We start from the raw sequence: 24,590 nt of genomic DNA on the forward strand, positions 1-24,590 counted from the left end.
AAAGATCTAGGAAATGGAGTTTAATGAGAGAAAATGTGAAGTTGTTCACTTTGGCAGGAAGAACAAAAAAGCAGAGTACTACTTAAATGGAGAATGGCTGCATAATTCTGAGGTGCAGAGGGATCTAGGTGTTCTAGTACATGAGTCACAGGTACAGCAAGTAATTAAGAAGGCTAATGGAATGTTATCCTTTATTGCGAGAGGGATTGAACATAAGGTAATTTAATTACGGATGTTTTTCAGTTTCAGGTGTTTTTAATTTCAGGTGATTTTTAATTTCAGGTGATTTTTAGATTCAGGTTATTATCAGTTTCAGATATTTATCAGTTTGGGTGTTTTTCTTTTCAGTTCGGGTGATTTTCAGTTTTGCTGCTGCTGAGTTATTCTCCCACATCTGTTACCTGAGTCTGTCCCGTTCACTCCGAGAACCAAATCGCTGAGAATTAGCGCAAATTTCCTACCATCGTCACGCACCCATTTACAATATATTCCACTCGGTTTGAATCCTTCATATTTGTAAATTCCAGTTACTGCCAGAGAGTACCAGACATTATGAAAAATTCAGTCATTCGCAAAAGTGCACAACTGGAACGCCTCGACGTGACGCAACTCTGCGTATTTAGGTGAATTTGAGAAGTTTGGGTTTAGCCTGGGTTTTCAGTTTAGCGCTCATTCCGAGAGCTCAGACAATCCACCGGCTGAAGCAGATCATCAGTCCGTAGCCGGAGCGGAGAGTGTAAGTGCCTTGTATATGCGAGTAGAAACTTTCCAAACACATGTATTCCATGAAGACTGGTTGGAAAGGCTAATTCTAATTTACTGTTAACAAAAGCCGTGATTCTGCACAGTGCACTTGGACCCTGTTTATTCATCCGACTGGATTGTAAATAAACTGCAGGGAATAGGAGCAACCATAATTCCGGTAGAATTGATGATACAGATCCAATACGGAACGCCGTCGATTAGAATTTTAAAAATCTGTAAATTACGGTGAATTATTGACGACTAGATCAGAAGAATAAGCTAATGGCACGGTTACTGAGGTTAAAACCCTTGCTGGGAACTTTATTACTGCTTTCGTTTGATGTATTGCCTAATATGCCTAGAACGGTACCTGGGGCTTCATTTTGTTCTCTAGTGACATCTGATAAATCGGGAGTAAAACAAAGCGCTAGGTACCATTCTGGCTGTGGATCGGTTGCTGGGACAGTTGGGAGGAATTTCATCTTGTTCAGTTGCGTCGCTCCTGTTTGTGGGAAATGGTGAACTCCATTTGATCTAGTAAACTTTCTTGCTTAAGGTATTTTTCGTTCAACATCATCCTGCTTTGACTTCGGAGCATCTGGATGTTTAACCTTTCTGTATTGATGTGTGGTTTCTAATTGACTAGCCCTGGGACTGGGAGACTCTGGACGCTGTTACAATGTCTGTTCTCGGCACGGCGATCCTGTCTCTCGGTAAGTGCCTCATTCCAATCAATAATTCAGCAAACCGTTGTAATGGTGAACTCAGTTAGTCCAGGAACTGGTGATTCAAACGACTCAAAAAAGGGGAGCCTTTGAACTCAGGTAATAAACATACCTACAACACCAAAGCGATGAACTGACAGGAAATAATAGATTGGCTCTGTGCGCATTGGGTGTGTTGCGGTGCCGGGCCTCGACTTTACTACAGTACAATTCAGTCCATGGGGAAGAGAGCAGCCAATTTATCCCAATCCGCTCTGCCCAGTGTATATTGGGTGGAGATGAAACCGATGAAGTCGCAGGTGAAGTAACCCTGCACAGCTGTGGGCACCATGAGGCGATGAAAACCGGGCAATACAAATATCTCTGGAGTGCTGCCTCCTGAAACTGGAATTTAAAGATTTTCACAAAATGCAATGGTATTTTGTACAGTTTCCTTTACATTCAAAGTTGCTTAATTCTATTGACTTCAACAATCGTTTTTAGCGCAAAATTCCCAATTTGCTCGCATACTTAAGCTTCTTAGTTCACGTTTTTAGTGGAATATGAAATTGAATTATTAGAAGTTATTTCATGTCATGTTGTACACAGCTGCAACTGATTTTTTTGAAAGTAATGCTCTGGAATTACAAAGTATTGTTCACTTTGATGTGTGCAGGAGTCTTAACATTCACTTCGCCAGCAAAGGGAGACCAAGGAGCAGGTAGGTTTTGTGAAAAGTAATGAATCCTCTGCATGTTTGTTTTGTTTTATTGGGCATGTTCCATTTAAAAGGTTTTTAAAGTGCTTTACAAGCAATCAATGTATTTAATTGGGCCCAATAACATGTACCTCATGCACCAGAGGTGTACTTTCCTCTATGAAGTCTTAGAATGTAAATGTAGTTTCTTTGTGTATTGCCTATTCAATGTGAAAAGAACAGTTTTTGCCTTTTGGCAAGACAGTTACCATTTTTTGTCAATATGTTAGGATTTGAATTTTTTAATTGCTGAAGGATATCTTTGATGGTCCTGCTCCTGTGATGTTTATTGCAAGTTAAGTTACAAAGTATGCTTTACTTTTCAAGTGCCAATTTCAATTGACTGTGCCACTAGAGGTGTTGAGTTCATGGAGGATCTCATGGATGTGCTGTGCCCACCACATTGTGATCACTCACGGCAATCAGTCTGGGGATCTGGAGTGTATGCCTCAGTCTCCAGTATCTGTGCAGCTGCAGTTCACAGGTGAGATCTTCAAATGAAACTTACTTTTAAAAAAACATAGAATTGACCCTAAAGTTATCGCTAATGACTGTGACCTAACTGAGAAATGAATATTCACAAGCAAGACATCCAAAATTCTTGGTAATTTAGCAGGCTGATTTATACATATGAAATCTCAAGAAGACACATGATAGGACAAAGTGCATATGATATCATGGAAATAATTAGCTTGACTGTATTTTCCATTTAATCATACTTTCTTTTGCTCATCTGTAGAAATACAATCTTTAAAATCAATGCATATGAACAGAGTTTCCAAAGAAACACTGCCATTTGCAAGAGGATAGAAGAGAAATTTTGTCTATTTTGTGTCTATTTTGCAGCTTTAAACCTAGGAGCTATGGGTTGAAAATTGGGAGACAGTGCATCTCAGCTACCCAGTTAATGCTCAAGGCATGTCTGATCCCATTTTCAGACAAGTCAGCAAATGGGTGAACAGTCCACCTGAAACAGCCACAAGGCTTAAGCATCCAACTTAGGGTCCTGGTTTCAGATACAAATGGGCAGAGCTTGCACAGCCGATCTATCAGCTCTAAAAAGGACCACTGCTGCTCAAAAGACAATCACTAAACCCTTCCAAAGTTAATTTTTTGAGCCAGAGGTGCAAAAATTGTCATCTCAGCTCCACTAAAATACAGCCTGGCCTGTCTCAACAACTCAGCTTAAGGATAAAGGTGAAAGAGATATCAGAGTCTTAGTGGAACAACCAATGCAAAGCAAATAAAGTGTTGAACTGCATAGCCAAAACAGTATATTACAAGGAAGAGGAAGAATTGTGATCGAACTGTACTGTTCAATATATTGAGCACTGCCTCCACATTTGGTCACCAAGAAATAAACAAAGCAAGTGCAGAAAAGAACTACAAGGTTTATCTCTGGTGGTATGGTTCTGAGTTATGAAGAAGGACTTGAGAGATTTGGATTTGAGAGATTTTCAACCAGGAAGGGAGACATAAGAGACGCAAAAGATAGGTTCAAACTACTAAAAGGGAACTTCAGATTTAATTTCAGAAAGTTGTTCTTCATGAAGAGAACATTTAGGATGGACTTTAGATCATTTAAGAAACAAATAGATATAGAATGGAAGGCTGAATGGTGTTAATTATCTGTAATTATACTGCAATCCTGTGATTTTCTCTAATTTCAGACCCCATTGATGCCATGCAACAAACTCAAGCTGTGCAAGTGACACAGGGTGGAATTTTCCCTTAATTGCACTAGCACTTAGTGATGTTTTTCCCGCTAGGTGCAGGGGTGGGCTTTTGCACCGTATCATCCTCTTCATGCCTCATTAATTATGCAGCCACAGGAAGCACACTGTTTTGCCTCTGAATCGCTGGCCATGTTGCCTCACCATTTCCTTACTCTGGGTGCCATATCTAAACTGCAACTGTGCACATAGTTCTCAATGCTTGCAGCATAGGATTGCTGCAGTGAAGACATGGCCCCAAAAACCAAGAAGAGTTCAATGGCCTATCCCTGGAATGTCTTTTGATGGGCCGCTATGATGTCTTCTACCCCACTCTGGCTACAGGAGGTCCAGCAATCTCACGACTCCGGTTTGGCAGGCGGTGGCAGTAGTGGTCAGTGTCAACAATGCACAGAAGTGGTTGGCCATGTAGTGCAAAAAGAGGATGAATAATCTCATCTGTGGCGCCAGGGTAAGGCATCACTCTAAACTCTCACACTCAGCACAGTGATGGATGGGGTCATCAACAGTGGTATCAAGCAGCACTTGCTTAGCAATAGACTGCTCACTGATGCTCAGTTGGGTTCTTCCAGGGCCACTCAGCTCCTGACCTCATTACAGCCTTGGTTCAAACATGGACAAAAGAGCTGAACTCCCAAGGTGAGGTGAGAGTAACTGCCCTTGACATCAAGGCAGCACTTAACCAAGTGTGGCATCAAGGAGCCCTAGCAAAACTGGAGTCAATGGGAATCAGGGGAAAAACTCTCCACTGTTTGGAGTTATACCTAGCACAAAGGAATATGGTTGTGGTTGTTGAAGGTCAGTGATCTCAGTTCCAGGACATCATTGAGGAGTTCCTCAGGGTGATGTCCTAAGCCTAACCATTTTCAGCGGCTTCATCAATAACCTTCCTCCCATCATAAGGCTAGATTGTGCAATTATCAGCGAATATCCCCAATGTTCAGCACCATTCATGACTCCTCAGATGCTGAAGCAGTCCATGTCCAAATGCAGCAAGACTTGGACAATATCCAGGCTTGGGCTGACAAGTGGCAAGTAAAATTCACGCCACACAAGTGGCAGGCAATGACTGCCTCAGTATCCGAGGAGTCACGAATGGTACTGAACATTGTGTAATCATCAGCGAACATCCCCATCCCTGACCTTATGATGGAAGGAAAGTCATTGATGAAGCAGCTGAAGATGGTTGGGCCTAGGACACTACCCTGAGGAACTCTTCGGCGATGTCCTGGAACTGAGAACAGTAACCTCCAACAACCACAACCATCATCCTTTGTGCTACATATGACTCCAACCAGTGATTCCCATTGACTCTAGTTTTGCTAGGGCTCCTTGATGCCACACTCGGTTAAATGCAGCCTTGATGTCAAGGGCAGTTACTCTCACTTCACCTTGGGAGTTCAGCTCTTTTGTCCATGTTTGAACCAAATCTGTAATGAGGTCAGAAGTTGTGACCCTGGCGGAACCCAAACTGGGCATCAATCAGCAGGTTCTTACTAAGCAAGTGCCCCTTGATAGCACTGTTGATGACCCCTTCCATTACTTTACTGATGATGGAGAGTAGACTGATGAGGCAGTTATTGGCTGGGTTTGTATTTGTCCTGCCTTTTGTGTACAGGACATATCTGGGCAATTTTCCACATAGCCGGGTAGATGCCAGTGTTGTTGATGTACTGGCACAGCTTGGCTAGGGGTGCAGCACATGCTGGAGTACAAGTCTTCAGTGCCATTGCCAAAATATTGTCAGGCCCCGTAGCCTTTGTAGTATCCAGTGCCTTCAGCCTGTCTCTTGATATCACGTGGAGTGAATCAAATTGGCTGAAAACCTGGGCCAGGATTTTACAGTCCCACCACTGCATTTCTCCCCCCAGCAGATGCAGCAAGCCATTTAAATCGTCATTCAGTTCAGTGGGACCATAATATCCTGCCAGGTGGGAGCGGCCGTAAAACCCTCGCCCTTCGACTGTGATGCATGGGACCTCTGGAGGATGTTGAGGTGAATCATCCACTTGGCTCTTCTGGTTGAAGGTTGTTGCGAATGTTTGCCTTATCTTTTGCACTGATGTGCTGGGCTCCTCCAGCATTGAAGCATGGGGATATTTGTGGAGCCTCCTCCTCCAGTGAGTCATTTAATTGTCCACCACCATTCATGACTGAAATGACAGGACTTAGATCTGATCCGTTAGTTGTGAAATTGCTTAGCCATGTTTATTACTTGCTGTTTATGATGTTTAGTCCTGTGTTGTAGTTTCACCAGGTTGACATCTCATTTTTAGGTATGCCTGGTGCTGCTCCTGGCATGCCCTCCTACACTCTTCATTGATCCAGAGTTGACCTCCTGGCTTGGTGGTAATGGTAGAGTGGGGGATATGCCGGGCCATGAGGTTACAGATTATGGTTGAATACAATTCTGCTGCTGCTGATGACCCACAGTGCCTCATGAATGTCCAGTTTTGAGTTGCTAGATCTGTTCGAAATCTATCCCATCTAGCACAGTGGTAGTGCCACACAACATAATGGAGGATATCCTCAATGTGAAAACTCCTTCCGATACTGTCTTGGACAGATGCATCTGCGGCAAGCAGATTGGTGACGATGAGGTCAAGTACGTTTGTCCTTCTTGTTGGTTCCCTCACCACCTGCCGCAGACCCAGTCTAGCAGCTAGATATTTCAGGACCTGACCAGCTCAGTCTGTGGTGGTGCAACCGAGCCACCCTTGGTGATGGACATTGAAGTCCCCCACCCAGAGTACATTCTGCACCCTTGCCACACTCAGTGTTTCCTCCAAGCGGTGTTCAACATGGAGGAACACCAATTCATCAGCTGAGGGGTTGGGCAGTACGTGGTAATCAGCAGGAGGTTTCCTTGCAAATATTTGACCTGATGCCATGAGACTTTATGAGACTCAGTGTCGATGTTCAGGACTCCCAGGATAACTTCCTCCTGACTGTACACCACAGTGCTGCCACCAGGAAATACCCAGGGATAGTGATGTTTGGGACTTGATAGGTAAAGTATGATTCCATTAGTATGACTATGTCAGACTGTTGCTTAGCTAGTCTGTGAAACAGCTCTCCCAATTTTGACACAAGCCAATGTTAGTAAGGAGGACTTTGCAGAATCAACAGTTGTCATTTCTTGTGCCTAGGTCGGTGCCAGGTGGTCTGACTGGTTTCATTCCTTTTTATTGATTTTTTAGCATTTTGATACAACTGAGTGGCCTGTTAGGCCACTTCAAAAGCCACTTAAGTCAACCACGTTACAACGGGTCTGGAGTCACATGTAGGCCAGACCAGGCGAGGATGACAGACTTCTTTCCCTAAAGGACATTAGTAAATCAGATGGGTTTACGACAATTGACAATGATTTCATGGTCATCATTAGACTTTTAATTCCAGATTTTTATTGAATTCAGCATGGTGGGATTTGAACCCATGTCCCTAGAACATTACCCTGAGTCTCCTGATTACCAGTCCAGTGACAATACCACTACACTACTGCCTCCCCATCTGGCATCATCTTCTCTGGAGAGTGCCTCCTCAGCCCTTGCCATCTTGAAGCCATTTGCACTGATCAACATGTGCCCCACACAGACCCTGGGATACCCCCCTCTCCCAAGCAAGCAATTGAAAAGCCACTCCCGCCTTACCGCTGGTCTGGTAGGCAGAGACCTGCCCGTGAGCCCCACTAAAAGCGACGTCGTGTTGTTTGCGAAGCCTGGCACTGATGACAGCGACGGCTGCCTGAAGCACAGTAGGCAGACAAACCTCAAAGTGCGAAGTGAAGAGCAGATTGCCAGGTGGAGGGATGATTCTGGCGAACAGGGCTAATAATGAGATGCTGAACTATTGTAATTAGTTCCTGACGTGCAGTGGCAGGAAACGCAGCCTGCTGTTGACAGATAGAGCAGACAATCGCAAATTGGTTTTAAGATGACGTGAAACTGACTTTTGCAATCTCCGGATATTTTCTGCCCCTGCCAGCTATGACACCCAGTGCAAATGGTAGTGAAGAATCCCGGCTGCAGTCTTTTTTTTGTGCATGGGATGTGAGTGTCACTGGCAAAGCCAGCGTTTGTTGCCCTTCCCTGAATTGCCTATGAGAAGATAATGGTGGGACGCCTTCCTAAACGGCATAAGTCTGATACATCCGCAGTGCTGTTAGGAAGGAAATTCCTGGCTTTTGGCCTAGTGAAGGAGCGGTGACGTAGTTCCAAGTCAGGTTGGTGTGTGGTGTTTGCTGTCCATGTGAGGGATGTATAGATCACTGCATGAACACTGTCAAAACAACCCTTAGAACAGCCATGATTCAAGAAGGGAAAACTTAGATAATGTTATTTTTCCCTCCTCCCGTAACCACAAAGATAAAAGTAATTATTGCTTTGCTTTCCAATTCCCTCGCACCTATCATTCCCATCTTTGCTGACATACAGCTTTCCCATAAGGCCCAGAAAATTTGAACAAGAGTATTTAAAAGCAGACTGCAATTAAATCTAAATAATTATAAGGGTTTGATTATGCAATGCATTGCAGGATAGGATTAGTAGCCAGATGATGTGGCTACTCAGATTTCCCATTCACAATGTCCCTTCGGCAGTCACAGATTAAAATAGATTTGTCAAGGGATGTCAGCGTTTATTTCAGAGTGGCAGTACATGAGCTGAAAACTTACAAAATCCTCATATATAATGAAATAATTATTTTCCTATTCCCCAGACCTGTCAACAGTCTAAGAATAAAATATTCAATCTAACCTTCGTTATGTAACAAATTTAGTTTAAAGCTCCTACAATTTATATATTTATTTTCATCTGCTTGTCACATTCTCCCATTTAGGAATTGGGAATTTCCCATATGTGTTTCAGACAGTGATTTACCATTGAGTCCAGACAGTTTCTTAGGCCAATCAAGATACTGAACACCATAATGTAACCTAGTTGGAGCTACCAACTGAAATGATTTTGCTAAAACCAGCCAACATTCAGACACTTGGGCTAAATGAGCCCATGCTCCCTTAAGGATAACTCATCAGTGCTAAAGCCAGTTGATAACACCAGAAGGACTTGTCCTGTTGATGGTGCACCAGGAGTTAAAGGTGAGTGATGAGTGATGAGGAGGAGAGGATTTTTAAAATTTATTCATTCACAGGTTGTGGGTATACTGGCTAGGCCAGCATTTATTACTCATCCCGAATTGCTCTTGAGAAGGGGTGATAGTGAGCTGCCTTCTTGAACTGCTGCAGTACGCCAACAGTGCTGGTAGGAAAGGAGTTCCAGGATTTTGACCCAGTGACTGTGAAGGAATGGCAATATAGCCCAAGTCAGGATGGTGTGTGACTTCAAGGGAAACTTACAGGCAGTGGTGTGTCCATGCATCTGCTGTCCTTATCCTTCTAGGTGGTAGAGGCCATGTGTTTGGAAATTGCTGCCTAAGAAGCCTTGGTGAGTTGCTGCAATGCATCTTGCAGATGGTGCACACTGCTGTCACTGTGCATTGAGGGTGGAGAGACTGAATGCTTAGGGTGGTGAATGGGGTGCCAATCAAGTGGGCTGCTTTGTCCTGAATGATGTTAAGCTTCTTGAGTTTTGTTGGAGTTGCATTCATCCAGGCAAATGCAGGGTGTTCCATCGTACTCCTGACTTGTGTCATTTTGACAGGCTTTGGGGAGTCCAAAGCTGAGTTACTCCCGAATTCCCAGCATCTGACCTGCTCTTGTAGCCACTGTATTTATATGGCTAGTCCAGTTCAGTTTCTGGTCAATGGTAACCCCCAGGATGGCAACCAAGTGGGGGATTCAACAATGGTAATGCCATTGAATATCAAGGGGCGAAGGTCATTGCCTGGCAGTTGTGTGGTGCGAATGTTACTTGCTGATTATCTGTCCAAACCTGGATATTGTTCAGGACTTGTTGCATTTGTATATGGACTGCTTCAGTATCTAAGGAGTTGTGAATGGTGATGAACATTGTGCAATGATCAGTGAACATCCCCACTTCTGACCTTATGATGGAAGGAAGGTCTTTGATGGTTGGGCCTAGGACACTACCCTGCAGAACACGTGCAGCAATGTCCTAGGACTGAGATGATTGACCTCCAACAACCACAACCATCTTCTTTTGTGCTAGGTATGACTCCAATCAATGCAGAGTTTTCCCCTTGATTCTCATTGACCTCTGCATTGCTAGGGCTCCTTGATACCACACACAGACAAATGCTCCCTTGCTGTCATTCTCAGCTCACCTCTTGAGTTCATCTCTTTTGTCCATATTTGGACAAAGGCTATAATGAGATTAGGTGCTGAATGGCCCTGCTGGAACCCAAACTGTGCATTAATGAGGTTATTGCTGTGTAAGTGCCACTTGATAGCAATGTCGACAACATTTCCATCACTTTGGTGATGATTGAGAGTAGACTTATATTTTCGTGGACAGGACATCCCTGGGCAATTATCCAAATTGCTGGGTAGATCCCAGTGTTATAGCTGTACTGGAACAATTTGTCTAGGGTTTGCAAGTTCTGAAGCACAAGTCTTCAGTACTATTGCTGGAATATTGCCAGGCCCCACAGCCTTCAGTGCCTTCAGCCGCGTCTTGATATCACGTGGAGAGAATTGTATAGGCTAAAGACAGGCATCTCCGATGCTGGGGACATCCAGAGAAGGCTGAGATGGATCATCCGCTCGCCACTTCTGGCTAAAGATTTTTGCAAATGCTTCAGCCTTATCTTTTGTACTCGTGTGCTGGGCTCCCCCATTATCGAGGATGGGGATCTTTCTGGAGCTTCCTTCACCAGTGAATTGTTTAATTGTCCTCCACCATCCACACTGGATGTGGCAGGACTGCAGCGCTTAGATCTGAGCTGTTGGTTGTGGGATCACTTAGCTCTGTTGATTGCATTTTGCTTCTGCTGTTTGGCATGCAAGCAGTCCTGTGCTTTAGTTTCACCAGGTTGACACCTCATTTTTAGAAATGCCTGGTGCTGCTGCTGGCGTGCCCTCCTGCACTTTTCATCGAATCTGGCTTTGTGGTGATGGTACAATGGGTGATATGCTGGCCCATGGGGTTACAGCTTGTGGTTGAATACAATTCTGTTGCTGCTGATGGCTCACTGCACCTCATGGATGCCCAGTTTTGAGTTGCTAGATCTGTTTGAAATCTATCTCATCTAGCTCAGTTGTAGTGCCACACAGCACATCCTCAACATGAAAGCGGGACTTCATCTCCACAGGGACTGTATGGTGGTAACTCCTAATAATATTGTCATGGACAGATGCATCTGCGGCAGATAGATTGGTGAGGATAAGGTTAAGTATGTTTTTACCTCTTGTTGGTTCCCTCACTACCTGCTGCAGACCCAGTCTAGCAGCTATGCCCTATAGGACTCAGCCAGCTTAATCAATTGTGGTGCTACCAAGCCAATCTTGGAAATGGACTTTAAAGTCCCCCACCCAGATTACATCCTGTGCTCTCCTCAGTGCTTCTTCCAATTGGCGTTCATTATCAAGGTGCATTGAGTCGTCAGCTGAGGGCAGCAGTAGGCTGTAATCAGAAGAGAGTTTTCTTTCCAATTTATGACCTGATGCCATGAGTCTTCCATTGGGTCCGGAGTCAATGTTAAGGACTCCCAGGACATCTCTTGACTGACTGTAGACCACCTCTGGTGAGTCTGTCCTGTCAGTGAGACAGGACGTACCCAGGCATGGTGATGGTCGTGTCTGGGACATTGGCTGTATGGTATGATTTGGTGAGTATGACTATATCAGGCTTGACCAGTCTGTGGGACAGCTCTCCCAATTTTGGCACAAGGCACCAGATGTTAGCAAGGAAGACTTTGCAGAGTCAATAGGGGCGGGTGTGCATTGTTGTTTCCAATGCCTATGTCAACGCTGGGTGGTCTGTCTGGTTTCATTCCTTTTAGACTTCATAGCGGTTTGATACCACTGAGTAGCTTGCTAGGCCATTTCAGAGTGCAGTCAACCACATTGATGTCAATATATGGAGTCACCTGGAAACAGACCAAGTAAGGATGGCAGATTTCCTTCTTTGTGCAGTGGTAACTCCTAACCATACTGTCATGGACAGATGCATCTGTGACAGGTAGGTTGGTGGTGAGGACAAGGTCAAGTAGGTGTCTCCCTCTTGCTGGTTTCCTCACCACCTTCCATAGACCCAGTCTAGCAGCTATGTCCTTTGGAACTGGGCCAGCTCAGTCAGTTGTATTGCTACTGAGCCACTCCTAGTGATGGACATTGAAGTCCCCCACCCGGAGTACATTCTTTGCTCCTGCCACCCTGAGTGTTTCTTTCAATTGGTGTTCAACATGAAGGAATACTGATTCATCAACTGAGGGGGGTGGAGGGTGGCACTAGATGGTAACCAACAGAAAGTATCCAAGCCCATGTTGAATTGATGCTATGAGGAAGAAGTTGCCCTTGCTGTCCTCAACATTGTCTCTGGGCCCCATGAAGATTCACAGCATCAAGTCAAACAAGGGCAAGGAAACTGAAGGAAATCAGTGAACGAGGTGGGTTTTTATGACAATAGTTTCATGGTCACCATTACTGGCTTTTTTAAATCTGAATTTAAATTTCACCCGCTGCCATGAATCTTCAGAGTATGAGCCTGTGCCTCTGGCTTACTAGTCCAGTGACATTACCACTACACCATCCCTTTTGTTTAAAATAGAAGTTGTTTGGATCTTGAATTTGTTTGTTTCATTAGAGTGGATTTACTTACAGTTGTGTTTTAAAGAGATACACTTGTCCATAGTTGATCTGTAAAACATGTCGGCCATCCATTTGGGACTGTAATGCGATTCTCTCATAATTTATCCTGTTCCAGTATTTCAGTTGATATATTTGAAAGACAAAGAACGTAAAGAGAAAATGTAGAATTTACTAATATCTGTGTCTAGCCTGCAGCTGATTCTTTTTTGCTGGTAAGCACAAAATGCTTGCACCAAACAGTTAAATTTACTGAAGTATTGGTACAAGCAGAAATGCAGAGTTTAGTCAGTGCTGGGTTGACTAAACTCTGTCAATTGTGTGCTCTGGCATTTTAATTTAGCTCAGATTCCTAAATTAGAGAAGAGAATGCTGTAGGGAGTTCCTGAAACTGGCCAAATTCACAATCCAGGCACATTGCAGGAAGTGCACATGCGTAGTTGTGAGCTGGATGATTCCTAGGTGTGGTTTCCATAGGTGAATAGCCTGTCACCACTCTCTTTATGCTCCTACATAAAATATAGCCTCAGTCTGGGTATTAGAGAGCACCTGGGGAGAAAGAATGGCAGAAAATTGGCAGGGAAAAATGAGATGCCACAAAAATCTAAAATCTAGGAATAAAATGCAAAGAAAGCATCTACATTTTTATATATTGTTATGGACAGGGGAGAGATGTGGGGTAATACCCTCCTTTCTCCCACTTCTCAACTGACGAACAAGATGAACTTTTCAGAAGAAGTGTTTTAATCCCTTAAGTGTTGTAACTTTTAAGAAAAGACACAAAACGGGCTTTCCTGTAAGTTTAAATCAAAAGAAAGGATAAACATATAGCTCATGGAATAAAAGGGACAGTAGCAACATGGATACAAAATTGGCTGAGTGACAGGAAACAGAGAGTAATGGTTAATGGATGCTTTTCAGGCAAGAGAAAGGTTTGTACTGGAGTTCTTCAGGGGTCAGTATTGGGACTCTTGCTTTTCCTGATATATATTAATGATCTAGACCTTGGTGTACGGGGAATAATTTTAAAATTTGCAGATGAAACAAAACTTGGAAGCATCATAAACTGTGAGGAGAACAGTGTAGAGCTTCAAAAGGACATAAATTGGAGTGGGCAGATAGGTGGCAGATGAAGTTCAATATGAAGGAATATGAGTTGATGCATTTTGGTAGAAAGAACATGGAAAGACAGTGTATAAAAAAAGGTGGTGCAGGAGCAGAGGGATCTGGGTGTATATGTGCATAAATCATTAAAGGTGGCAGGACAGGTTGAGAGAGCAGTTAATAAAGCATACAATATCCTGGGCCTTATTAATAGGTGCATAGATTATAAGTACAAGGAGGTTATGTTGAACGTAAATAAAACTAATTAGGCCTCAGCTGAAGTATCGCATACAATTTTGGGCGCCGCATTTTAGGAAGTATGTGAAGGCATTGGCGAGATTGCAGAAGAGGTTTACAGGAATGGCTGCACGGATGAGGTACATCAGTTATGAAGTAAGATTGCCGAAGTTGAGATTATTTTCTTGAAGAAAAGAAGACTGAGAGGAGATTTGATGAAGGTGTTCAAAATCATGAAGGGTCTGGACATGGGGAGAAACTGTTCCCACTCGGGAAAATATTGAGAATAAGAGAGCAATTGGCAAAACAAAGCAAAAGTGTTATGAGAAACTTTTTCACACAGCGAGTGGTTAGGGTCTGGAGTGCACTGCCTGAGAACTTTTTCTGTTCATTCATCGGATATGGGGTCACTGGCTAGGCCAGCATTTCTTGCCCATCCCCAATTGCCCTTTAGAAGGTGGTGATGAGCTGCCTTCTTGAACTGCTGTAGTCCATGTGGTATAGGTACACCCACAGTGCTGTTAGAGAGGGAGCTCCAGGATTTTGACCGAGCGACAGTGAAGGAACAGCGAAATATTTCCAAGTTAGGATCATGAGTGGCTTGGAGGGGAACTTTCAGGTGGTGGTGTTCTCATGAGTCTGCAGCCCTTGTCCTTCTAGATGGTAGCAGTCATATGTTTGGAAGATGCTTTCGAAGGAGGCTTGATGAGTTTCTGCAGTGCATCTTGTAAATGATGCATGCTGCTGCCACTGTGCGACAGTGGTGGACGGAGTGAATGTTTGTGAATGGGGTGCCAATCAAGCAGGCTACTTTATCCAGGATGGCATCAAGCTTTTTGAATGCTGTTGGAGCTGCACGCATCCAGGCAAGTGGAAAGTATTTCACTCCTGACTTGTAAATGGTGGACAGGCTTTGGGGAGTCAGGAGGTGAGTTACTCGTTGCAGGATTCCTAGCCTCTGACTTGCTCTTATAGTCACTGTATTTATATGGCTAGTCCAGTTCAGTTTCTGGTCAATGGTAACCCCCAGGATGTTGATAGTGGGGATTCAGCGATGGTAATGCCATTAAATGTCAAGGGGTGATGTTAGATTGTCTCTCATTGGTGATGGTCATTGCCTGGCATATGTGTGGCAGGAATGTTACTTACCACTTATCAGCCTAAGCCTGGATATTGTCCAGGTCTTGCTGCATTTGGACATGGACTAATTAAATAATATCTGAGGAGGGAGTCGTGATGGTGCTAAACATTGTGCAAACATCAGTGAACATCCCCACTTCTAACCTTATGATGGAAGGAAAGCCATTGATGAAGCAACTGAAGATGGTGAAGATGTTAGCCTGAGGAGCCCCTGCAGTGATGTCCTGAAACTGAGATGATTGACCTTCAACAGCCACAACCTAGGCGCTAGGTATGACTCCAACCAGCAAAGGATTTCCCCCTGATTCCCACTGACTCCAGTTTTGTTTGGGCTTCTTGATGCCACACTTGGTCAAATGCTGCCTTGACATCAAGGGCAGTCACTCTCATCATTTGAAGCATTCAAGTGGAAATTAGATGATTATTTGAAAAGAAACAATCTTCATGGTTGCTGGGAGAAGGCAGAGGAATAGCACTAGGTGAAATTCTCATTCGGAAAGCCATGATTAACCCAAGGGCCAAATAGCCTCCTTCTGCACTGTGACAATTTTACGATACTGTGACATTTATTTTCACAATAGCTGAAATGTAACTGCAACAAACACCCATTGCTCATACACACAAGACACAAACAGATAAAAAGATGATTTCTAAATCTGTAACATGCACTTAATTACTTAAAGTGTCCAAAAAAGGTCACTTCTTTGTCAGTCCTCAAGATAATAGTTGAAAGGTTGCAGGCCTGAAAGATTCTCTCTTGATTCACTGAAGACAATGAAGATTGGAAAATTGCCACAATGGAAGCAGTTTGGGCAAGTCCCTTCTATTATCTGCTCCTGACTTCTTCCTTTTAAAGTTTCTGACTGGCCTGTCCTTTCTACCGCATTCTCCTTCTCTTTCAAGCTTATTTTTGTATTAACCATAAGTGTTTCAAAAAATCAAAGCTTTGCTCTGAATCAGAATCAGAATTGTTATGAGCACCTCCAGTTTCAGTTTTTCCCTTTCCAGCACAGACTGCCTAATCCACCTCGCCTACTACATTACTCTATCCCCTTTTTCCCTTTGTATTTGCATTTCGCTTTCCTTTTGCATTTCCCTTTCCCTCTCTCTTTCTTTTCTTTGGAACTCTAATTCCATTTTCTGTATGTCAATTTCCTTACGTTTCCAGCTAATGCTACTCAGTCAATTTCTGGTTCTACATTTAGTTATTCTGTCTCTGATTCTATTTCCAAGTGATTAGCTAGGATTTGTATAATCTTAGGTTTTCTTGCTTTTGGTCTTTACATTTACATCTACCTGCTTGACTTCATTCAGCTACTAGGTCATCAGTAGTTAATGCTTTTAATGCAGTCCAAGATAAGTGATTGGTGAATATTTTGCTCGTTTATCTTAAAAACTCATGGAATTTATTAGTAATTGTAAGGTTTTATTTCGTTACAGTAATGTTTACTAGCAGTATTGAAGGTTATTGGGAGTAGCAGTGCTTATTAATTGTAGATTAATTAAGAAAAATAAATTAACGCATAATAAAGATGGCAGGACAGGTGATGTGCTGCAGCTGCAGAATGTGGGATATCCTGGATGCCAGTGTGATCAGGGAAAACATGTATGTAGTAAGTATCTGTGGCTTGAGGAGATTTGACTCAGAGTCATTGAGCTGGAAGCTGAGCTCAGGCACTGAGATGCATCAGAAAGGGGGAAAGTTATCTGAACATTTTGTACCAGGAGGCAGTCACACCCCTTAGGATAGGGACTTTCGATTTGCTCAGTGGCCAGGGACAGGAGGCTGTGACTGTGAGTGAGGCAGGTGTGGCAATCCAAAAGGTAAAAGTGGAGGTGCCTCAGCCTTTTGCAATTATCCAACAGGTTCAGGGTTCTTGCAGCCTGTATGGATGAAAGTGGTGACTGCAGGGTGGATGAGCAAACTGACCATGCCACAGGAAACCATTTAAGTCAGGGAGTTAATAGGAATGTGGTGGTAGTTGGGGACAGTATAGCCAAGGGGATAGACACAGTTCTTTGCAGCCCAGAGGAGTCGTCCAGATGGCTGGTGTCAGGATTCAGGATGTTTGCTCTGGTCTGGAGAAGAACTTGCAATGGGAGGGGGAGGATCCAATGGTTGTGGTCCATGTGGGTACCAATGACATAGATAGAATTAGACAAGAGGTTCTGCTGAGGGAGCATGATCAGCTAGGGGCTAAATTAGAAAGCAGAAACTCAGATAATCTCTGGATTACCACCTAAGCCATGAACAAATTGGCATAGGGTAAATCAGAGAGAGTGTTAAATGTGTGGTTCAAAGATTGATGTGGGAGAAATGGAATTCAATTCATGGGACACTGGCACCAGTACTGGGGAAAGTGGGAGTTGTAGCATTGTGGCCGTCTACACCTGAACCGTGCTGGGACAAATGTTCTGGCAAGTGTATAACAGGCGGTAGAAAGAGTTTTAAACTAAATAGTGGGGGCGAGGGATCAAGTTTGGGAAGATGTGGTAAATTAAATAGAGAAGTCAAGGCAAGAAAGGAATAAGGGAAGTGATGATCAGAGACTGGCAGGAAGGGAGGAGTGCAACAGCAGATAAGGCTGGAGCTTACAAAAATAGTAAAAAGGCAAAACTAAAGACCCTGTATCTGAATACACATAGCATTCATAATAAAACTGATTAATTGACAACACAAATAGAAATAAGTATGTATGATCTAATAGCCATTACAGAAATATGGCTAGGGGATGATAAAGACTGGGACCTGAATATTCAAGGGTGTATGACATTTGGGAAGAACATGAAGCTAGGATAATGTGGAGGGGTAGCTCTGTTAATCAAGGATGACATTGGTACAATACTGAGAGATGACCTTAGTTCTAGAGATCAAGAAGCAGAATCAGTTTGGGTAGAGATAAGGGATAGCTCAATAGAGGTGCAGTGGCAGACATTTAAGGAGAAATTTCAAATACTCAGAAAAGATACCTTTCCAGTTAGAAAGAAGACTCTAAGGGAAGGACTTGCCATCCATGACTAACTAAGGAAGTTAACGATAGTATCAAATTGAAAGAAAGGGTGTATAATTCCACAAAGATTGGACAGAATATAAAGAATAGCAAAGAATTACTAAAAGATTACTATGGAGGAAGATAATAGATTACTAGAGAAATATAAAATCAGATAGCAAGAGTACTTGAAAAGTGAGCATTGGTCCTCTAGAGAGTGAGATTGGGGAATTAATAAAGGAATAAGGAAATGGTGAAAGTGTTGGACAGACATTTTGAGCCTATCTTTGCTGTAGAGGATACAAATAACTCCCAGAAATTGTGAATCAGAAGGTGAAAGTGAGGGAGGGACTTAAAATAATTACAATCACCAGGGAAAGGATATTAAAACAATTATTATTCCTTCAGTCTGTGCTGCCATGCCTCCACCACCCCCCAGCCTGACCCACACTGGAGCCTTTGCCCTGGCATCACACTGAAAGCCAGCCAGGAGAAAGCAACTTGCCTGTGCCATCTCCCTCTCAACCTTGATGTCCTACGGGCGATGTTCATGAGCACTGCACAAGGTTGTGTGCACTCACCTCCAAGTTCCCCTGGAAGTTCAGGTCACCAAGTGTATGCCTTTTAAAGGTAATCATGAAGCACGTCATGCTGAAGAGACACCAACGTGGGCAGTAAATTTGATGAGGGGGATGATTCTGGCGATCAGGGCTTAAAATGAGATGCTAAAGTTTTGAAATTAGGTTCCCAACATGCAGCAGCTGGAAACATGGCCTGTTGTAGCAGACGTTCGCAAACTGGTTGAAACTGATTTTTTGTCTTCTCGTCATATTGTGCCCGCCATGATGTCCTCCGCCAACAGGACCAGATGATTCCACCCCTTGTTTTAACCCCTTGTTTGCAGCGTGGAAATTACTCAGAGTAATAGTGAACTCCAGAGCAATTTGAAAATGGACAAGCTCCAGAAGCCTGTTAGAAAGTTGGCACTGGATCGTTCACTGAAGAGAAGCTTCAGGCCCCCCTCAAATAATCTTAATTTCCTAAATGAACATTTACCCTCATGTTTATTCCCAAGAGTGTAATATTGGAGTGCAGCGAATGAGTCCCCCAGCACCTGGCCTGAAAGCAGTACATCCAAGCGCCTGGCCAAAGCAATGTCATAGCAGACGGTCATGTTGGGGGGAGGGGTCTTGATGCGCACCCCGCATTGACCATCATTTTTAGGGGTGAGCACTCTCTGGCATGAGAATAAAAGCCCTTGTACCCACTTTCACTGATGAGTCATTGACAGACAGAGGGACTTTGGAGACTAATTCTGACACTTGTCTTTTTCCCATTGATGCTGCAGAGGAGAGACCATCAGGAAGATGGAGGCTCAATTTATCTCTGCTTGCATTATTGCTTACAGGCAGGAGCGAAGAAGCAGAAGATTGTGACAGAGGCGCCTGGATCACAAAAGGGAGGACCAATACCCTCAAGACAAAATGGCCTTTGCAGGAACAACTGGCAGGGCCTCCTCCAGATTTTGATCATGCAAGTTTGTGCCAGACACCCAGGAAGCCCTTGGCAATGAGGGTGAGTTGGAGGAAGCTGAGGCTACAGGGAAATAGGCAATAGCATGAGCTAGACAAGGCAGGCATGCGCGAGGCCATGATAGCCACCAGTTTCCACCAGGAGGACCAAGAGTTCACAACTCATACACCTTGAGTAGCTCGCAGACCCCTAGGCATCTTTGAGGGACCACACAGGATCCAAGACTGGTTCCTCGGTGACAAAGGGTAGCCGCACAGGAAGTGGTTGATGATGACTGTTCAGCAGCCTCAGATTCCTGCAGAGAGATGGTATAATGAGGCTCATGCCGCTTGCCGAGCATTGATGGAGCACACCAGATGTGATTCTGATGCCTGGACAGATCTGATAGAGCACTCCAGTATAGCCCCCACAGGGTCTCACGGATCATCTTGCTGCACAACCTAGCACTGCAAAGCCAGGAGGACTTGCCAGATGCCAACATGGACGAGCTGCACCCTTTCTCTGATGAGGAGGACCTCAAAGGCAATGAGGGTGATGAGTTGAAGGAAGCTGAGGCTACATGGAAAGAGGCTATAGCACGGGCTAGACAAGGCAGGCATGCGCGAGGCCCTGATAGCCACCAGTTTCCACCAGGAGGATGACAAGTTGTAGCGGGTACCCCCTTGAACAAGTGCCCTCTTTCTTGGACCAGTGTTGCAATTCCTCTCAATTCGCCCATGCACCTCAATATAAGAGTGTGGGAGTGAATAGTTTTTTTATTCACTCAAGGGATGCGGGTATCGCTGTCTAGGCCAGCATTTGTTGCCCATCCCTATTTGCTCTTAAGAAGGTGGTGGTGAGTTGCTGTCAAGAACTGCTGCAATCAACATGATGTAGGTACACCCACAGTGCTGTTAGGGAGTGAGTTCCAGGATTTTGACCCAACAAACAATGTAAGGACAACAATATATTTCCGAGTCAGGATGGTGTGTGGTTAGGAGGTGAACCAGCAGGTGGTGGTGTTTTCATCTGTCTTGCTGCCTTTGTCCTAGATAGTAACAGTTGTGGGTTTGGAAGGTGCTATCTAAAGAGGCATGGTGATCATTGGGTGGGCAGAGATGCAGGTCAGCTCAGATGAACAACTGAAGGCAAACCCCAGCAGGCAGCATTCAAAATGCTCAGGACATTGAGGTGAAGGGATCCACATGCATTTGAGAGTACTTGCACAAGGCTCCGAAAGGCCCTGCCACACAAACTTCTCCCTCCAGAATCACTCGCTGGTCGGCTGCTTCCTCTGTGGTGACAGAGGATGAGGTTGAGGGGGTCACAGGCAAAGGGGTCTCAGAGGGAAAGGACAGCCTCTGAGATTCCTCAGTGGATGACCCAGGGGTGTCCAGTGTCACTCTTCCTCCCCTCAGGTGCCTGAGGGCCCCAGCCTGACTCCTTGAGGGGAAGGAGCACCTGGAGGGATGTGGAGGTGCACCATTTCCCTCCCCATTCTTTTGTACCAACAATCTCAGCTTCTCCAACCTAACCTTGCAGCTAAGTTCCCTCATTCCTGGAATCATTCTGATAAATCTCCTTGGCACCCTCTGAAGGAACTTCACATAGTAGAACCACTAAGAACCCTTCTCCTTCTCCTACTCCTTCAAGCAGCTTGTGGCCTCCTCTGTGGCCTCTGTTCATTCTGCCTGTTATGCTGCAGGCCAAGTGGGATGGAAACTATAGCAAGTCATCTGAGCAGAATCCTTAATTGAGAACTAACACCTTTATCATGTACCATAACACTCCTTGTAAAAGTCGTGCGAACTGGCCAGTTAATATACAAGGATATAAAGCGTTTAGAAAAGATTGGAGGAAAAACTGGAGGTAAGCTGGCAGTTCTGGTTAGGGATGATATTTTCATGTCGAAAAAAGGGGATGTCCTTAAGGGGGTAAGAGCAGAATCCATTTGGCTAAAGTTGAGAAGCAAAAAGGGTATGATTATACTAATAAGAGTACTATCATGCTAATAGGCCTCCAAATAGTGAGAGATAGAGGAACAAATCTGCAAGGAAATCACAGAGATCTGCAAGAACAAAAGAGTGGTGATATTCGGGGACTTTAATTACCCGGATTCGCAATGGAATAATGTTAGAGTAAAGAGTAAGGAGGGTGAGGAATTTCTGAAATGTGATCAAGAAAACTTCCTTGATCAGAATGTTCTCGGCTCAACTAGAAAGGAGGCATTGCTGGATCTGGTGCTGGGAAATGATTTTGACGCAGCAACAGTGAAGGAACAGCGATATATTCCCAAGTCAGGATGGTGAGTGACTTGGAGAGGAACTTCCAGATGGTGGTGTTCCCATATGTCTGTTGCCTTTGTCCTTCTAGATGCTAGTGGTCGTGGGTTTCGAAGGTGCTGTCAGAGGAACCTTGGTGAATTCTTACAGTGCATCTTGTAGATGGTACACACTGCTGCGTCAGTGGCAGAGGGAGTGAATGTTTGTGGATGTGGTGCCAATCAAGCGGGCTGCTTTGTCCTGGAGAGTGTCAAGCTTCTTGAGTGTTGTGGAAGCGGCACTCATCCAGGCAAGTAGGGAGTATTCCATCACACTCCTGACTTGTGCCTTGTAGATGGTGGACAGGCTTTGGAGAGTCAGGAAGTGAGTTACCTGTCACAGGATTCCTAGCCCCTGACCTACTCTTGTAGCCACAGTATTTATATGGCTAGTCCAGTTCGGTTTCTGGTCAATGCTAACCCCCAGGATGTTGATAATGGGGGATTCAGTGATGGTAATGCCATTGAACCTCAAGGGGCAATGGTTGGATTCTCTCTTGTTGGAAATGGTCATTGCCTGGCACTTGTGTGGCATGAGTGTTACTTGCCACTTGTCAGCCCAAGCCTGGATATTGTCCATGTCTTGCTGCATTTGGACATGGACTGCTTCAGTATCTGAGGAGTCATGAAAAGTGCTGAACATTATGCAATCATCAGCGAACATCTCCATTTTTAACATTATGATGGAAGGTCATTGATGAAGTAGCTGAAGATGGTTGGGTCGAGGACTCTACCCTGAGGAACTCCTGCAACAACCACAACCATCTTCCTTTAAACAAAGAACAAAGAACAAAGAAAAGTACAGCACAGGAACAGGCCCTTTGGCCCTCCAAGCCTGCACCGATCATATTGCCTGTCAACTAAAACATTTTGCACTTCCGGGGTCCGTATCCCTCTTTTCCCATCCTATTCATGTATTTATCAAGCTGCCTCTTAAACACCACTATTGTACCTGCTTCCACCATCTCCTCTGGCAGCGAATTCCAGACACTCACTACCCTCTACGTAAAAAACTTGCCCTGCACATCTCCTCTAAAGTTTTCTCCTCTCACCTTAAATCTATGTCCCCTAGTAATTGACTCTTCCTGGGAAAAAGCTTCTAACTATCTACACTGTCCATGCCACTCATAATTTTGTAAACTTCTATCAAGTCACCCCTCAATCTCCGTCGCTTTAGTGAGAACAATCCGAGTTTCTCCAACCTCTCCTCATAGCTAATAACCTCCAGACCAGGCAGCATCCTGGTAAACCTCCTCTGCTCCCTCTCCAATGCCTCCTTCTGGTAATGTGGCGACCACAATTGCACGCAATATTCCAAGTGTGGCCTAACCAAGGTTCTATACAGCCACAGCATGACTTCCCAGCTTTTATACTCAATACCCCTGCCAATGGTCCCAACACTGATCCCTGCGGCACTCCACTAGTCACAACTCTCCATTCAGAAAAGCAGCCTTCCATTTCTACCCTCTGACTTCTATGACAAAGCCAATTCTGTATCCATCTTGCCAGCTCATCTCTGATCCCGTGTGACTTTACCTTCTGTACCAGTCTGCCATGAGGGACCTTGTCAAAGGCCTTACTGAAATCCATGTATATAACATCCACTTCCCTTCCATCATCGATCATCTTTGTCACTTCCTCAAAAAACTCGATCAAGTTAGTGAGACACGACCTCGCCTTCACAAAACTATGCTGCCTCTCACTAATACGCCTATTTGCTTCCAAATGGGAGTAAATCCTGTCACAAAGAATCTTCTCCTATAATTTCCCTACCACTGACGTAAGGCTCACTGGCCTATAATTTCCTGGATTATCCTTGCTACCCTTCTTAAACAATGGAACAACGCTGGCCATTCTCCAGTCCTCTGGGACCTCACCCGTAGCCAGTGAGGATACAAAGATTTCTGTCAAGGCCCCAGCAATCTCCTCCCTTGCCTCCCTCAGTACTCTTGGGTAGATCCCATTTGGCCCGGGAGACTTATCCACCTTAATATTCCTCAAGACGCCTAACACCTCTTTTTTGATCTCAACATGATCCAGGCTATCTACACACTCTTCCCTAGACAAATCGACCGCCAAGTCCTTCTCTTTGGTGAATATGGATGAGAAGTACTCATTTAGTATCTCTCCCATTTCTTCTGGCTCCATACACAGATTCCCACCTCTGTCCCTGAGTGGAGCTACCCTCTCCCTGGCTACCCTCTTGCTTTTTACATATGTATAAAAGGCCTTGGGATTTTCCTTAATCCTGGTTGCCAGTGACTTTTCATGACCTCTTTTAGCCCTTCTGACTCCTTGCGTAAGTTTCTTCCTACTTTCTTTATATTCTCCATGGGCTTCATCTGTTCCCAGCCTTCTAGCCCTTACGAATGCTTCCCTTTTCTTTTTGACTAATCTCACAATATCCTACGTTATCCAAGGTTCCTGAAACTTGCCATGCTTATCCTTCATCCTAGCAGGAACATGCCGGTCCTGAATTCTTATCAACTGACGTTTGAAAGCCCCCCACATGTCAATTGTTGATTTGCCCTCAAACATCCGCCTCCAGTCTACATTCCTCAGTTCCTGCTTAATATTGTTATAATTAGCCTTCTCCCAATCAAGCACCTTAACCCGAGGACTCCTGT

At 44.3% G+C, this 24,590-nt stretch overlaps 1 protein-coding gene across 2 annotated transcripts in view; it reads left to right on the top strand.

The window, feature by feature from the left end:
* Window positions 1-658: 658 nt before the first annotated feature.
* coch (coagulation factor C homolog, cochlin (Limulus polyphemus)) overlaps window positions 659-24,590 on the top strand; it is a 61,878-nt gene continuing 37,946 nt past the window's right edge. The window contains exons 1-4 of one of the 2 annotated variants that reach the window (XM_041214743.1): window positions 659-736; window positions 1,391-1,457; window positions 2,125-2,169; window positions 2,533-2,689. In XM_041214743.1, the coding sequence (XP_041070677.1) occupies window positions 1,424-1,457; window positions 2,125-2,169; window positions 2,533-2,689 (236 nt within the window). In that variant the 5' untranslated portion in view covers window positions 659-736; window positions 1,391-1,423. Of the gene's footprint in view, window positions 737-1,300; window positions 1,458-2,124; window positions 2,170-2,532; window positions 2,690-24,590 lie in introns of both variants that reach the window. The other variant, XM_041214745.1, reaches the window with a different exon arrangement.

This window comes from Carcharodon carcharias, chromosome 20 (assembly GCF_017639515.1).
Source record: "Carcharodon carcharias isolate sCarCar2 chromosome 20, sCarCar2.pri, whole genome shotgun sequence".
Taxonomy (NCBI): Eukaryota; Metazoa; Chordata; class Chondrichthyes; order Lamniformes; family Lamnidae; genus Carcharodon; species Carcharodon carcharias.